Genomic DNA, 16,713 nt, shown 5'->3' on the forward strand with positions numbered 1-16,713 from the left:
CTCCAAAACAGCTGCCATTTGTAACTGCTGCTACTTTAGATTCCAGGACTTGTTCGAAATTTCATTTCTGTACACAGAACAGACCAATTGTCCATCCCAAATGGCTTCATGGCAAGTTGAAACAAAACTAAAAATAAGCTATTTTATCCTTGTTATCGCCCTCTTGTGCTTAATACTTTGGCCCAAGAGTCCAAACTCATTGTACATTAAACTTTCCACCAATCTCCGGCTGATCATCACTCTGACTCTCCCCCTCCCCCTGCCCAAGTCCCGAAACATCCAATCCCTGTCCCTCCTTCCTACATGCAAATATTTCAATAGTGGATAGCGGAGAATTTCCTCTTTAGCAGCCTGGTCTGGGTACAATTACAGTTGCCTCAAGGGTCCGTGTTTTTTGTGACAACTTACACACACATCCTTGCCTTCCATTTTATCTCCAATCTTTGTCCCTTCTCTTTTAATACTAAAAATGTTTTTCATCACCTTTCTTCATTGGCATTTCTAATTGTCACATTGTAGTAGCAGTGGTCTGTGGTGTTGTGGCACAGCTGCTGAGACTGCTCTCAACAATAGGTAATCTGTGAACATATGAACTTATTTCAAGTTCCAGCAGCTCAGAAAATAATCACCTTTTGTTGCACCATGCAGAGGAAAATCTATGTTTCCAGCACACTTGAGTGAATGAGCTATTTCCAACATCTATGGCATTGCTCATTGATCCAAAATACATCTATTGTTAGTCATGAACAACAGACCTAGCTTTTATACTGCTGTGCGCTCTACAGTTAGATTATTTAACAAACGCCTTCTGAGTAGGTGCCATTCTGCCATTGGGAACCCAACAGATCAGTCCCCTTTAATTTATCTAAATATTGTACTTCCTCCAGAACTAACCCCTCCCAAATTATCACCTATTCCCCTGCCAAATAACTTGCACTCAATCACACTTGTCACATTAAACATTTGACTGGAGCCCTCACCATTCCCCACCACCCGCAGATCATTCACTACTTCCACTCAATTCCATGCCTGACCCAACCAACCATCAGCAATTGATTACCTGACAAAATTAACTCCTTGCATTTGGAAAATTCTTATAAATTGTAGAATTGATTCATTTCTGCTCCACAACTCCCATGTCAAACACACACATACACACACACAGAGTAATGTTCTGCTTTTATTTCATCCTGCACATGGAAAAACCACACGGAATTCTCGATGAGTCTTAAGGATATACTGTGAATGAGAATTGAATAGAACTTTATTGTCATTGCTCAAGACAAAGAAATTGTGCTGCTACTCCAGTCCCGTATTTACATGCAACGAGTGACTTTGATAGTCCATAACGCACAAAGACCATTGGCAAGCCAGGGTGTAGTGTTATTCAGCTGCACAACAGCCTAGAGGAAGAAGCTCTTTTTCAGTTTTACTGTCTTGGCGAAGATATTTCTATATTTCCTACCAGATGGCAGGAGATTGAACAGACAGTGTCTGGGATGGCATGAGTATTTAATGATGTCACAAGTGTACTGGTAACGTTATAGATTGTCTCCAGCTCTAGTAGTTGAGTTCCTATGATGTGAAGGAGCATCCCAATTACCCATTGAAGTGCTTTGAGATCAGGCTTGCTGCAGCTAGAGTACCACACAGTCATTTTGTACAGGATGTCAGTATGCTCCCTATCATATATTGATAAAAGTTGGCCAGTATTTTGGGGGCAGGTTAGCTTTCCTTAAGCACTTCAGGTAGTATAGAAGAAAATAATTCTCATAAACTAATTTGAAAATTCCTTTAGCATAGCCCATGTTAGGGTGTACTGTGATTAATTTATAGTTCAAAGGCTAATTTGCATTCCCAAAGTGTTCATCCATTTTCTGTTCAAAATATTATTGATTTTACTGTCTTTCTCCTGGTGTCCATTTCTGCTGTAAAATGCAGTCATTACAGATATTGCAACATTACTCGCATTCTTCATATTAATTGTAGTCCCACACTGGCAGCAGCTACTATCACAGATTAACTCTCTCTTCTGGCTCAGCTTCAGGACTTCCTTGGCTCCTGTCCAGTGCCGACTGTATGTTATTGAAATTATGACAATTTCTTTTACATAGGTCACTGGGAAGCACGGCAATTGTTAATGAAGTAAAATAAGCAGGCTTTTCTCAGTTCTGATGTGCTAGACCAGTTATAATCATGGGCTTTGATACCTTATGCAGAATAATCAAAATTTCACAACAACGACAGTTGTCCAAGAGTTGCACAGAATCTCCAGAAACCATTTTCTCGAACAAACCTAACTTTCTACAATTAAAGCTATGTTTACATATTAGTGAAAGAAGAATCAGGAATTTGATTTCAAATGGAAGGCCATTAAACTCTGGTTTCCTTCTTGACTGCTTCACCTGCAATGCATTTCCAGCATTTACTATTTCTGTTTTAGATTGCCAGTATCTGGAGTTTGTTGCATTTTTTGTGTGTCCACGTTAATTACTTTTAGCACCAAAGCACAGATGCAGGATCTAGTTAGTGCAGTGGTTGAGACAATTGTGCACTGTACACTATCCATCCAACTCTGTTGACATCAGAATCTACTCTCCTGGTTTGCAGTGGCATTCTGTATGAGTTTAGAGTGCCCATCCCCAATCCCTTGCAGTCATCTCTTATTGGCATTAGATTGTCAGTCTTTATCACAGATCACAGGATCCAGAGTCCGGGACAGTGTGTGAAACAATCTAACTTTGAAAAAGTGTAAGGAACCATATTACATCTTGAATTACATACTTTTCCAGATCTTAAGCAGTTGACACAGAAATGCTATCCAATTTGTGACAAAATATTTCACAAATGATTTAATCCTTATAACATTAAAATTGACCCTATGGTGTGGTTTACTTCATATTGGCTTTAGTTCCATATTATTAATTTTTCACATATATCATTGTCATGCCATTCATATACTTCATGAAGAATAGGTCTTTAAGAATAGGTCATAACAAATCTTTTATTCCTTGTCCAATTTTTAAACAATTTTACCCCTTTTTTCAAAGCTGGTGACTCATGTATTGGGTATAATTCCTCAGCTTGAGTGACCTTATGTTTTCAAAACAAGTGACAATTATTCATAGTTGAGTCTAGACTGTGAATGTTGGCATGCTGCATAATTGTGTAGAAAGAGCCAATGTAGAACAGCCCAATCTTGGCATTATATGGACTGCTTTATGACAGAATAGTATGTTGGAAACCTCCCACCAATATTCATTGAACTTAGGTATCAGTCCTTCATTATTAACCCAAATTAGATCAAACTTGGGCTTTTCTGGTTTAATATATGTAACCTTTGAGATGATCTGCTTGTTTGCCCAGTCCCTTGTCTTGCCAAAGCCATTTATAGCATATTTTTTATAGTTTCATACTGTTTCCTGTCCATTTACAAAGATTTAAGAACATAAACCAAAAGTAGGAGCAGAATTAGTCTATTTGGCCCATTGCGTCTGCTCCACCGTCATGGCTGATTTATTATCCCTCTCAACCCAAATCTCCTGCTTTCTCCCTATAACCTTTGACACCCCGACCAATCAAGAATCTGTCAACCTCTGCTTTAAATATACTAAATGACTTGGCCTCCACAGTCATCCATTGCAATAAATCCTACAAATTCACCACCATCTCAGTAAAGAAATCCCTCCACATCTCTGTTCTAAATGAATATCCCTCCATTTTGAGGCTCTGCCCTCTGTCCTAGACTCATCCCCAATAGGAAACATCCTGTCCACATCCACTCTATCTGGGCCTTTCAATAATTGATAAGTTCAAATGAGATTCTTCCCTCCCCCCATTCTTCTCAACTCCAGCAAGTATAGGCACCAAGCCATCAAACACTCTTCATATGTTAACCCTTTCATTTCTGGAATCATTCTCATGAGCTTCATCTGGGCCTTTTCCAATGCTAGCATTATCTTTTACTAAATAAGCAGCCCAAAACTGCTCACTAAGAAAAGATTAACACTAATCCAAATGTGGTCTGACTAATGCCTTATAAAAACTCAGCATTACATCCTTGCTCTTATATTTTAACTTTCTCAAAATGAATGTTCACATTGCCTTTCCCTTCCTCACCACCAACTCAACCTGCAAGATAACCTCTGGGGAATCCTGCACAAGGACTTCCAAATCCCTTTGGACCTCTGACTTTCTTTTAATTTTCTCCATGTTTAGAAAATAGTCTACACCTGTATTCCTTCTTTGGAAGTGCATGACCATACACTTCCCTAAACGATATTCCATCTGCTACTACTTTTTTCATTCTCCCAATCTGTCTTAAGTCCTTCTGCTGTCTCCCTACTTCGCCAACACTACCTGTCCCTCCACCTATCTTTGTATTGTCTACCAACTTGGCCACAAGGCCATCAGTTCCATCACCCACATCATTGACGTATAATGTGCAAAGAAGCTGTCCCAATAACTAGCCCTGCAGAACACCATCAGTCACCAGCAGCCAAACAGAAAATGAACCTTTCATTCCCATTCTTTTGTCTCCTGCTAGTATCTTTCCTGTAATACCATGGGCCTTCTGAAAATACAAGTAAACAATATGCACTGACTCTCCTTTGTCTATCCTGCCTGTTATTTCCTCAAAGAATTCCAACAGATCTGTCAGGCAAGATTTCCCCTTAATGAAGTCATGCGGACTTTGGCCTGTTTTATTATGTGTCTACTAATACTCCAAAACCTCATCTCTAATAATGGACTTCAGTAATTCCCAATCACTGGGATCAGGCTAACTGGTCTATAACTTCCTTTCTTCTGTTTCCATCCCTTCTTAAAAACTAGAGTGACATTTCCAATTTCTCAGTTCTCTGAAACCATTCCAGAATCTAATCATTCTTGAAAGATCATATCTAATCCCTCCACAATCACTTCATCTACATCGTTCAAATGGTTACACCAGATGGTATGGTCCATCTGGTCCGGGTGACTTAACTAGCTTCAGACCTTCCAGCTTCCCAAGCATCTTCTCCATAGTAATAGAAATGACACTCACTTCTGCCCCCTGACACAATCAAATTTCTGGCATACTGCTCAGGCTCAACCACAAGTTGCTCTAAAAAGACCATCTTGTAAGCATTCTATAAGTTACCTCTCTTGGAATCCAGAACCAACCTGATTTCCCCAATATTGAAATATTGAAATCTTGCTATTATAATTCCCCCATGACTATCATGACATTGCCCTTATTACATGCCTTTGCTGTCTCCTGTTATAATTTGTAACCCACATCTTGGCTACTATTTGGAGGCCTGTATATAACTCCCATCAGGGTCTTTTCTTTTCCATCTTTGCAGTTTCTTAATTCTACCCACAGGGATTTAACATCTTCTGAATCTATGTCACCTCTTTCTAAGGATTTGATTTAATTTTTTACCAACAGAACCTCCATACCCCCTCTGCCTACTTTCCTGTCCTTTTGATACAAAGTGTGTTCTTGGATGTTAAGCTCCCAACTATGATCTTCAGTGGTGCCTGTGTCATTCCTGCTTATCTCCAACTGTGCTACAATATCATCTGCTGATACACTGCATATGTTCAAATATAACACTTACATCGCCTTTTTGATTTTGTCCTCATATCACACTTCACCTCATCCCTCTCACTGTAATTTTGCCGTAATCATCGGCCTGTCCTTCCTCACAGTCTCACCACATATTGCTTCTACTTGTCCACCAACTGCCCCATCAGTGGGACTGAGAGTTATCTAGACATTACTACCTTGGAGGTCCTGCTCTTCTACCTCAACCATAACTCCCTGCACAGGACCTCTTTCCCCTCTCTACTCGAGTCTTTGATGCCAAATGTGCACCATAGCCTCTGGCTGCACACTCTCCCTGGTGAGAATATTGGGCAGCCACTCTAACCCTAGTACCTGGGGTAATTTAGTGGTGCTTGACAGACATTTAGTGGAAGCAGAAAAGAATAATCCATCATTAGTCAAAACCATCACACTGATCATGACCTGAGGCAAGGGATACTTTAATTCAGGGGTTCCCAACCCTTTCTTTATGCCATGGACCCTTACCATTAACTGAGGGGTCTGTGGATCCCAGGTCGGGACCCTCCCCCCCTTTAATAGAAGAATGTTTGTTTACTTTAGTGAAGTATTTCCTTCCATCGTCCAGCAGCCTAGTATCCACATATTCTGGGTTCCTCACGCTGACGGGATATATGTCCAGTGTCTTCATCACAAGATCTAATTACTCCTACATATTCTACCACTGGTTATTAGACATCTCCAATGCACGTCGTCATGTTTTGCTTTTCTTCACAGCTTGTGAAGTTTAAAGTCGCTACATCCACTGTCTTTCGAGTGACCTTTTACCCACTTATTCCTCATTTGCCTCAAGACATAAACGGGCGGGTTCCCAGAGCAATCCTATTATTCGCCGTGTATATCCCACAAAACCTACTCTTTTTTCATACCCAAAAACTCCCACCACCACCACCACCCCTAGCCCCCGTTGGGCCTTGAGGTGGGCGGGGGGGGGGAACCCATGGGGTTGCAAACTGCACACCGACCGAAGTCGGGGTTGTTTCCCGACAACATTATTGTACTCCGACACCGCTGATACTGCTCATCTTTATTAATCTGAAATATGTAATAACGGCGTCAAAAATAATTTTAATGCACGTAACTTGTAATACTACTAAGACCTTTAACCCGGGATGATCGTCTAATTTGTGTTTCTGGGACAATCCTCCAGCATTATTTTCGAGCTGAGCATAGGGAAGGATTTACATTTTGACCCCGCCTTCTTCTCCCCAGCTGTATATGTGGTTGTGCATCTGCGTTATCAGGAAATACAAAGTCTTTGGGGGTGAAGGGAAGATGGTTTATGATCCTTGTTTGTTTCAGTCTTATTAAAAAGCCCAAATATATTGTTGGTAGCATTTGCCAGTGGCGACTGCTCAGACAGTAGTAGAGTAGACTGATCCAAGGGGTGATATTCACAAGGGTTGACCTCTGCCAATCTAATTTCGGCGGTGAACTCCCTTGCTGAACGGTAGGAAACCCTGGGAAAACTGCCGCAGCGCTGAATTATAGGGAGATCAGTTCGTTTAGCTGGTCCCCAACCAACGACTTGCCAAGCTATCATCAGTTCTGCAAATTTTACTCCTAAACAACATCCAGCATTTCACACTCTTCCAAAGCCAAAGATTCATTTCCCAGAAGCACGGGTTGTATTGCGGAGCTCACGTTTAAATTAAAGCAAGAACTCAAATTCCACCCCCCCCCCCCACCACCCCGGCAATTTGTATTGTCAGCTGGGCCGTTGACCCTAATAGTATGCAAATAATCCAAGACCTCTTTCGAAACCAAAGCAGCGTGTGTACGACAGCGATGTAAACCTTTCAGCAAAGCAGACCCTTCCTTTCCAGGGAACCTCACTTTACCTCCTGTTACCATTTCGGACCCTTAGACTGAATCAGCGCGCATTGAAAACTCTGTACGTTACTAGTCGTGTAAAGTTCGTCTTTGCGTTAGGTTCTAATCATAAAATCTACACAAACACTCTGTATAGTGTGCATGTATATTTAATCTTAAATGTGAACCCAGAGATTTAATCGTGCTGCTTCAGTGTAGGCAATTCTGAAAACAAACCGTCGGGCAGCGCCCCGTTTACGGACCTTTCTTGCAGGCTTTTATTTGTCTTGACACCTCACACCCTGGGCATTGTGTGTGGCTGACAGTCCGCAGTGATGGACGAGGTGTCAATTGTAGCTGGCGGATACAGTGCTGCGGAGTGGGATAATCTCGCAGTATCCACCTCGCCCTGTCGCCTCCTGGGACCTTAATGAGAAGCCAAGGCGACAACAGCTCGGACCGATCCTAGTTGCTCTAACCCTGCAGACAGGGGCCAGGGCCCGGGTTGGGAAAAGCGAGGCAGCCGCTAAACAGAACGCCACCTTGCGGTTCAGTCCGACTAATGCTCTGCGTTAATCGAAAGCGCACCGTTCCTTACATACACCTAAATGCTGTTTAAAGGCGGCAAATTAAAGCCTGCAGCTGACGGGAATCTGAAATAAAAACAAAATGCTGAGAAAAATCACCAGGGCATGCACCATCTGTGAGAAACCCAGTGTTAATGTTTTCAAGACCTTTATTTATGCAGTTTCCAGCTCTTTTGGATTTTATTGCATTTTTGAAAGTAAATCGTCCTGCGGATTACTTGATTTGCTTTTTGTATTTGTTGTGGAAATATTCCCCTTTGAAAAATATCAAAAGTTAAGTGTCAGTTCATGCGCTCTGATATTATTTGCAGCTTCTAGTTTTGCGATCGAACCGGTCGTTGTCGAGGGTGAATCCAGTCTCGCTGCTTCCTGCTTATTTTAATCATACCCCGAAAGCTGCGATGTGTTAACAGCTTCGAGTGACTCCTCGGACGCTGGGGGAGGAAAAAGTTGCTGCCTGACTCTTTCTATAGCTGTGACAACTGCTGTGAAGCTTTGGAATCAACTGTGCGAGACTGTCCGGAACCGCGGGACCGACCTCCCCTCTTCGACTTGACAAGCTGCCACGGGTATTATCCAGGATCAGATATCAGCAGCTCCAAAGTCTTGAACTGATAGTCCCCAGCGCAGGCTTGATCGGAGCCAAGAACGCTGTGGCTGTGATGATGATGCTGGTGATGGTAGTAAAACCACCGTGGTAGGAGGGTCCCGGCTGATTGCACGTTAATTAGTTCGCCCCAATGCAACGCTGTGCAGTGTAATCAGTTGCTGTCTGCTGGCTGGGGGGTGGATGGGACCAAAATCCTTTCACAAGTCTTTCGCTGCACACAGCTACCCCTGCTGTCTAAGAGAACAGAAACAAGTCGTGTATGTGTGTTTGAGAGAGGGAGAAAGAGAGTTTCTGGACGAACTCTTAATTCTCACTTGCAGTTCCCAGTTGTCTTTAGTTTGTCTGAGCCAATTTATGATCTGAACCACTGAAGACAACTTTGGTTTTGGCCGCTTTACTGGAATTGTCTATTGCGTCTTAACTACCAACATGACACTTTTGGGCTCAGAACATTCTCTGCTTATCCGAAGCAAGTTCAGATCAGGTAAGAGCAGACTATAACTTAATATATTGCGAACAGAATTTTGGAGTAATTTTAAAGTGTGCATACGTCATATTCAAATACTTTTTTAAACTTCAGTTTATTAGAATGAGGACATGTATTGGTCTATATTCTATCTGCATTCTTCAGTTTGATTATCAGTGTTATATTTTTGGATTGTGTTCTTTTTCAGCAAACCGGATGCAAAAAATGGTTAACTTTTTTTTTGTCCGCTTTTCCCGTTTATTTCCGAGAAAGAAATGTAGGTCCCCGGTATTCACGATGCAACCTGTAGGAGAACTGAGTGCAATACGGTGTTGCCAGCTTGATTTTATTTGTATTATATAATGTTGGTCAAGTATGGACCTTCCCATTATGCAGAAGTTGGCTGGACTGGAGTGGTTTGAGGTGTTTAATTCTCACCTACTCAGTAAGAATGCAGTTATTCCTGGGAAATGCGAGAAATGGAAGACAGTCATATATTCCATGACCAAAATAGAGAATTGACTTTGTCCAGCTCATTTTTTTTTTAGTCATCATTGCTGTTTGTGGATTTTGAATCTTAAACCTTTGGAATCTTGGGCCAATTTTTCCTGATGTGCTTGTTAACAAGGCAGAAGCAGACCAGAATTAAACCAGAACAGTGTTATTGTGTCTTTGAAACCAACTAACCACAGAATGAAAGCCCATCATCCCTGTTTACCAATATAATGATCTCACAGTACCAGTTTGTCTTTTAGAAACAAACATTAGCATACAAGTTGATGTATGAATTCTTTAATTACATAATTTTATATCAGAGAAATGGGTTTGTATACTTGTAAAATTAAGCAGTTATGTATCAATTTCTAATATTGATATGCATTTGCTTTGTTAAGATTATGTTAACTAAAACATTTTCACATTTGCAAATGATTACTTAAAACTTAGAGATCTATTCAAATGCAAGTTTTAATGTATTTTACATTATTTTCCGACACAACTAAAGATGCCAGTTAATTATTGTATGCAATTGCTAATTTAAATATTTTCATTCATCTGACTAGCATTTTTTGCGTGAAGGCTGCATGAAAATTGTAATACTGCAGCTTTTCAACGCCATGACAACACTGCCACCTTCCTGAAACAAATTATAATTAAGTCTGACATTGTACTTCATACAGGTTTCAGTTTTCAGCAGGGATGTTCCAACCTGTTACTATTTCTGAACACTCTTGAGTTTTCCTTCTGCTTTTCCATGCTACTGTATAAAATTATAAAGAGAAAAGAACCCACCTTCATAATTAGTGGGTTCATAGTGAGGAGGATGGATGAGTAAATCAAAATGGACTATCCATTACCACTCGGTGAACAATCAGGCACCAGAATTCGGTCACGCAAACAGTTATGACATACATTGTTCTTGAAAAGTGCGCTACTTTTAAGTATTCTATTGCAGATTTCCAATATTTTCGTAGATCCTGTCAAGTATTTGTCATTGCAGATGTTAAGAGGAAATAGGAATAATGCAACAAAGCATTACAAGTTAAGGCGTATAGCAGGTGCATTAGAGTGTTCATCTTCCTGATATAGATCGATCTAAGAGTCAAAACAAATTGTTTTAATGTTTTACATACTTTCTTTAAGAATGGCCCAATACTGGCTTGTCCTGCCGCATAGCTGGTCTTGTTCATCGCAGTGTATTGCTGTGATCTGAGCCGTGGAGGTCAATATCAATGCAGTGAATGTTGGACTGTCAGCTCTCAGGTTTTCTGCAACAGGAGTCACTGCTCATGCCTTTTAGCTATTTCCAGTAATGTGATAGAGCATACTAGAAAATAAATCAATTAGTGATTCTTCTGCAATGTCTCAGGACCCATCTTTAATCTATAATTTGTTAATTACATGGTCGATTGATCCAATTTGAATCAATATTGAAATAGCTTATTGAATAGTTTTGAAATTCAATGCAATTTTAAGCAAGTTTCTACAGTATCTGCCAATTGCATACTGGCATTATTGTTTGAATAAAGAGTGCCTTACTTAAAATGTGTTATGAATTTTTAAGAAATAAATTTGGACCAGATGATGCACTTCCTAACTGTTTGTTTATTACATATGACAGTTATTCTGTCTTTGAAATCACACTGGTTAACTAAAAGCTGCTAAATCATATTCACTAAATATTTAGTTTGTAATTGTTAAAGCATTTGAGACACGATATTTTTGTCAAGCATGTTTGCATTCCTGTTCTGTAGCTTTCAGAATGGTTACTACTGTAGAAGAGGTTAATTTATGCACACCAGTTTGCGATGATAACGAAAGGTAAGATGCTGGTAATCACAGCAGATGTGGAATAAAAGGTTGTTGCAACTTGAGGGAAAACTCTTCTCCTGTTTCCACCTTTTGCATGGCACGATGTCCATTTAGCTCAACCCGAGTTGAACATCCCACCTGAAATTCAGCAATGGTGTTTAAGGAAGGATTTTGTGCTCAAGTGCTTGGAGCAAATCTGGTTGCCTTAGCATCAGGTGAGCACAGATAGAGAGTGTCAACTGCAGAACAGCTGACACCTGACACGGCTTGACCTGGAAGGTTCCAAAAAGATTAAGGACTGAGCTGCTACCTCACTGGTGATAAGAATCAGCTGGCTGCCATGTAGCTCTCTGAAAATGTGTTTCCTGTCATCGAAGCCAAAGAGCAGAACTCCTAATGCACTGCAACAGTCTCAGGCTGTCGGTTCAGGAATGTAAGGGAGAAGTTCAGGCAGGTATGAACAAAATGGGTAAGTAAAAAGTGAACGGCAATGCTCGTACTAAAGGCAGAGTAAATCAGAGCAGAACAATTCGGAGCCAGAATTGACTCTGAGGTGAGAACATCTTTCTGCTTCATGCTGTATGACACTCCACAGCACCGTACACTGCTATACTTGACTGTCGCCAATGCAGTTGTAAATAAAATAATTGTAACCACAGTTGTTTATACAGCATATTGTATTAATAAACACTGCAAGATGTGGTCATTTAAAAAGAAGTGGTGACTCACTGGAGGAGTTTGAAGCGTAGCAATCAAGAGTGAGCTGTAACGGCAAGATTTTTTTGGCAGCTGCTTGGTTTTAGTTAAACAGCCACGCCTGCAGTCCTCTCAAATCTTTCCAAATCCCAACCATCTGTCAAGATGTACAATACCTTTCATTTAAAAATAAATACTGAAGTGCTAATGGTGCAAGGTTCCTTAAGGTTGTCCGAGCCGGGGGAGGTAGTGGGCAAGTTCCCACTACCTATTAAATGTGTCTCACATAGCCTCTGATAACCGTCCAGCTCCTAAACCCAGCAGAACCGTTTCTACTGACAAGGGGATAGTTAAAGGTGGGTTACTGATATCTGAAAATCAGTCACCTTGAGCAGACGGTGCTTGTCAGCCGTCATTGGAGCTCAGCTAGGAGATGGAAAACTCTGATCTCAAACCTCCACTGCCTTGCCATGAGCTGTACCCGCTCATGGGGAGGGCTTTGTGAATGAACCCTGAGGAAAAAATCTGGAGCTGGAGTCCCTATGTTGTCCCAACGCTGACTGGCAACTCCTACGATGCCACCGGTGGTAAACTGTCTCTGCTGTTCCTTTGAATTCCTCAGCTGAATGAAGAGGGGGAGCTTGCTGCATGGGCAGCAGCCTGCTCTCGATATTGAACTGCCCTGACTTGCGTATCACACAGACGGCTTGGACGGCCCTGACCAATGGGGGACCCAGTGAATGAAAGTGGTGTGAAGAAGGGGGTAACTTCCAATCCTTTTCCACAAAGCAGCAATTTAATTTTACTTGTGTTCTATTTGTTACCTATCGGTAACTATCTGAAAAGTCACTAATTGGTTTATTTGAAGTAAAGGGAATGTTTGAAAAGCACTATCACTGTTGGCTTTTTCTCAAATGCCTCAAAACCGTTGTGCTCAAACTTCACATTTCTAATGCCTTCTGTGGTATTACTGTTGATGGAAAAGGCCTCTGATGTCTTGTGCAGGTTACATGCAGCGTAGCAATAGTGAACATCACACTTGTGGTGTGGGTGCAGAGTTACAAGTTTTCAATGTCCTCTTTATTGCTTGCAATGATCAATGGAATTGGAAGGCCCTTTCAGTTTCCCTCCAGTGGCGTCTTAAGCCACTCTGATGCTGGTTACTTTAATAAGCCAGATCTAAAATAAAACAATCCCTTGAGAGAAGCTACCTTAGTAATGTGACTAAGCCTCCAATTTAGAAAAACATCTTGACTATGTTGCTAGCTCAGTATTTCCACTGCAGAACCTTTTACTTTGTAATAGCCTCTGATTGTTGAGTTGTGTTCGCAGTAGAAGCTGCAACATGAGGTAGACAGAGGAAGAGGGGTCTATTTAGCCCCTCAGTCCAGGTCTACTGTCAGTTATATCAAGACTGATGAATGCAATAACTACATGTACTACCCGTACTACCCAGTAGAGATTTCCAGGTAGTGGCCAACAGATCAACATAGTCTATAGCCACAATAACGAACAAAAGTCTATCATTCATTTTCTGGAAATCTTACATTACCCCAGTATCCAAAACTTTCATTTAAAATCTCTATGACATTTTGTACAAGAAGCTGCCACCTCACTTCCATTCCTATTGACTTTACTCATTTGTATTAAGATTATACTGTACAATCACATGCTTTTATTTCTGCTGGAGTTAGTTCCTTTGTACTTCGCTTATTGAATCTTTTTAACACCTGATTATTTTTTTTAAAAAGACGTTCATGTAATCCTTCAATCCTGCTGTGTTAGACAATGAAATTAGGTTTAATCTGGTTTTTAGGGTTAACTCTGCTTTCCTACCCAATCCCTAATGTCTCTTGAATCCTCATCTAAATGTTTCAACTCTGACTGATGATTCAGATGTCCCACCCCTGAAGTACTTACTGACTGCCAGTGTTCCTGCTGGTATTTAGGGCAGCAGTAGTGGTCTACCATCTCTGGCAGTGTTCAGAGCTCACGTCATTGTGACAGCAGCTTCCTTTCCGTTTTCAGTACTGTTCATGCAAGTCACAGGTAGAGACTCAACTACCATTGCACTCAGATGTAGAAGGATTCTTCATGGCTGTTTCTGTAATAATCTAGTTTTCCCAATCAGGGTTGAACCCCCAAACTTGGATGACCGGTGGACCACTCTTAGTCTGGCTTCTACACTTTGATCTGTTTGGCATGCGCTGACTCCAGCCAACACACCTCGCTGGTTCATTTGTGTTCCTCTTGGAGGGTCTCTGGAGTAGAACCTCCCAAATGTTCACAACCACTAGAAAGAAACAAAGTTTTCTCATCTGAGTCTTGAGTCGTTAACCCCTCACGTTGAGGTTATACCCCTGAAACTCCCTCCTATCGACCCAGTCCAGTCAGGGAATATTTCTACACTGCATCTACCCTATCAAGCTCCCTCAGTATCTGTTATATTTTAGTCGGAGCACCTCTTTCTGCAATATGCAAGTTCAGTGCAGATACTCATTAATGAACATTTGATTTATATTTTTTGTGACAATATGATTGACTCTTTGGCTTATGTGTCCTCTAATTTGTTTTTGTTACCAAAATGCCCATTGTGCACTTTGTTTAGAATTTGCAATTTAAGGTATTTCACTTGACAAAACATTTTTTTTCAGGAACACATCCTATTCCCAAATCAAGGAATGGCTTTTGTACCTTTCATCTCTACTGAACCTTAAGTCTAGAGATGAGAGGAAGGGAGAAAAGATAGCTCAGTTCTCCCAAAGCTGCAGGCACACACTTTCCCTTGATAGTCATTGGTTTGGTATTTCCAATGGACTCGGGGAAAATTTTTTTAAAGAAAGGAAAGGAACCTTATGAATGATGGAATGGAAATACTAAGATTTTTTAAGCTACAATCCAAACAGTTAACTTTTCAGAGGATTAAGACTGAGTTTAATAGATTCTAACCACAATTGTTATTGCACATATAAATCTCAAAAATGATATTACAGGGAAAAAGCATACAGCCTTTGCCCTTGCAAGCAAAGTCATTGTTAAATTATGCTTAGTGCCAATTACTTCAAAAATAAATATTGTACATAAAAAAATTAATAGGCAAATTTGCACAGGGCAGTAATGTTCTTTTAAAAGCTTAGAAGGTTTGGGGATTTATTTTGGTCAAGAGTCTTAAAAATACAGTACATGGGTCTCACATCAAATAAGTCAGTTGAAATGCTTGTTATGGACTCAGATAGTGACTAGGGTAAACCCCATTCCTGTTGACTTTGTAAAGTTCTTTCCTAAAGTACGTTTCTTCCTTTCTGGCAAATACTTGTAGTATTAAGATTAAATTCACACCAGTGACAACAGCATTCGGTAAATTGTAGACACTTTTCAGCCGGGTGAGCAAGTCACTGTTACCCAGCATGCATCTGCTAGGCAGATACATTCACAGCTGACAACTGGTGGGACTATATTTATCAGCTTAATTTGATCAGTTGTGCGTAAATCATCTGGTCAGATTGCAGTGAATGGTTGAGATGCTTCAGAAGTTCATGCTCTAGTCTAACCGGCAGTCTTCCTTCAATTAAAATTTTTAATGTCATTTTCTAAAGCTTTAAAATGCACCATTCGGCCTTTAGGTTTAAAGTGCAGCTGGCACCTGCGAGGAAATACTTTATACAGGTTTCAACATGCATTCAGCCGGCGTTATTTACAGGATCACAGCACTGCAGGGTGTGCTGGGAATGATCTCGCTGTCTACATGGTGTTTCCCTGCCCATTCATTTTGAATTCTGAAGGCATCACTCGGAAGTATGGGGAGAGTCAGTGCGACGTGGGCTTTCTAACAACATGGCCGTGGACAGAGACTCATGGGGCTTTGATCCTTTCAGAAGTTAAGCATGGTTGATGTTACAGAACAGCAAGGCAACCTGTCAGGGCTCTTACCTTACAGAATAAATGGAGATCAGGATGGCAGCTGTCACTTTCACTCTCGTATCATCTCAGAGAGACTAAAAGGAGGTTTGAATACATTATTACTTTTTTAAAAACCCAGTTACTTCCTATACTTTAAACTCAAATGAGCTTGTTGTTGACTTTGTAACTTGTTAGATTGTTGATAAATATATATTTTAGGCACTTATCTCCAAATTTATTGGCTGTCGGTCATTTAGTAACAATGAGGAACTAGAATTATAGACCTTTGGAAATAATTCTGTTGGTTTGCACATTTACAAGTTTGGAGTTTCTGTTAAAGAAGCTTACCCATTCTCAAATTTGTAACAAATTTTACCCTCAGCAGGGACAATTAACCTATTAACTTTTAAACAACAGAAGTGTTGTTGATAAAGATTTTAACAATCTTTATCATTAAATGCACACACACACACCATTGTAGCCGTTTGTGTCTGGCTATTAGCATATATTTGAATGCCAAGAGTGGCTTATAAATCCTGAACAAATTTTGAAGGGAGCTCAGTATTGTGCAGATGCTGCACAGCATGATCAAGAATTTTCTTTGTGTGGCTATTTGACCCCTCAGTACTCTTCTTTTTCTGTCTGACTTTCGTTATGTGCTAGGACCACACACTGTTAGGACTCTGTTTAAACAATGTGTCCGTAACTAAGCATCCTGTTTTTA

General features: G+C 40.6%; 1 protein-coding gene across 10 annotated transcripts in view; it reads left to right on the top strand.

Annotated features, from left to right (window-relative positions):
• Positions 1-16,713, top strand: part of myocd (myocardin) — a 647,048-nt gene that overhangs the window by 538,078 nt on the left and 92,257 nt on the right. Inside the window, exon 1 of one of the 10 annotated variants that reach the window (XM_059948792.1) lies at positions 8,960-9,101. The exons of the other annotated variants lie outside the window; for them this stretch is intronic. Coding sequence (XP_059804775.1) covers positions 9,047-9,101 — 55 coding nt within the window. The 5' untranslated portion in view covers positions 8,960-9,046. Of the gene's footprint in view, positions 1-8,959; positions 9,102-16,713 lie in introns of those variants that run through there. 10 annotated transcript variants of the gene reach the window in all.

This window comes from Hypanus sabinus, chromosome 23, assembly GCF_030144855.1.
Source record: "Hypanus sabinus isolate sHypSab1 chromosome 23, sHypSab1.hap1, whole genome shotgun sequence".
NCBI lineage: Eukaryota > Metazoa > Chordata > Chondrichthyes > Myliobatiformes > Dasyatidae > Hypanus > Hypanus sabinus.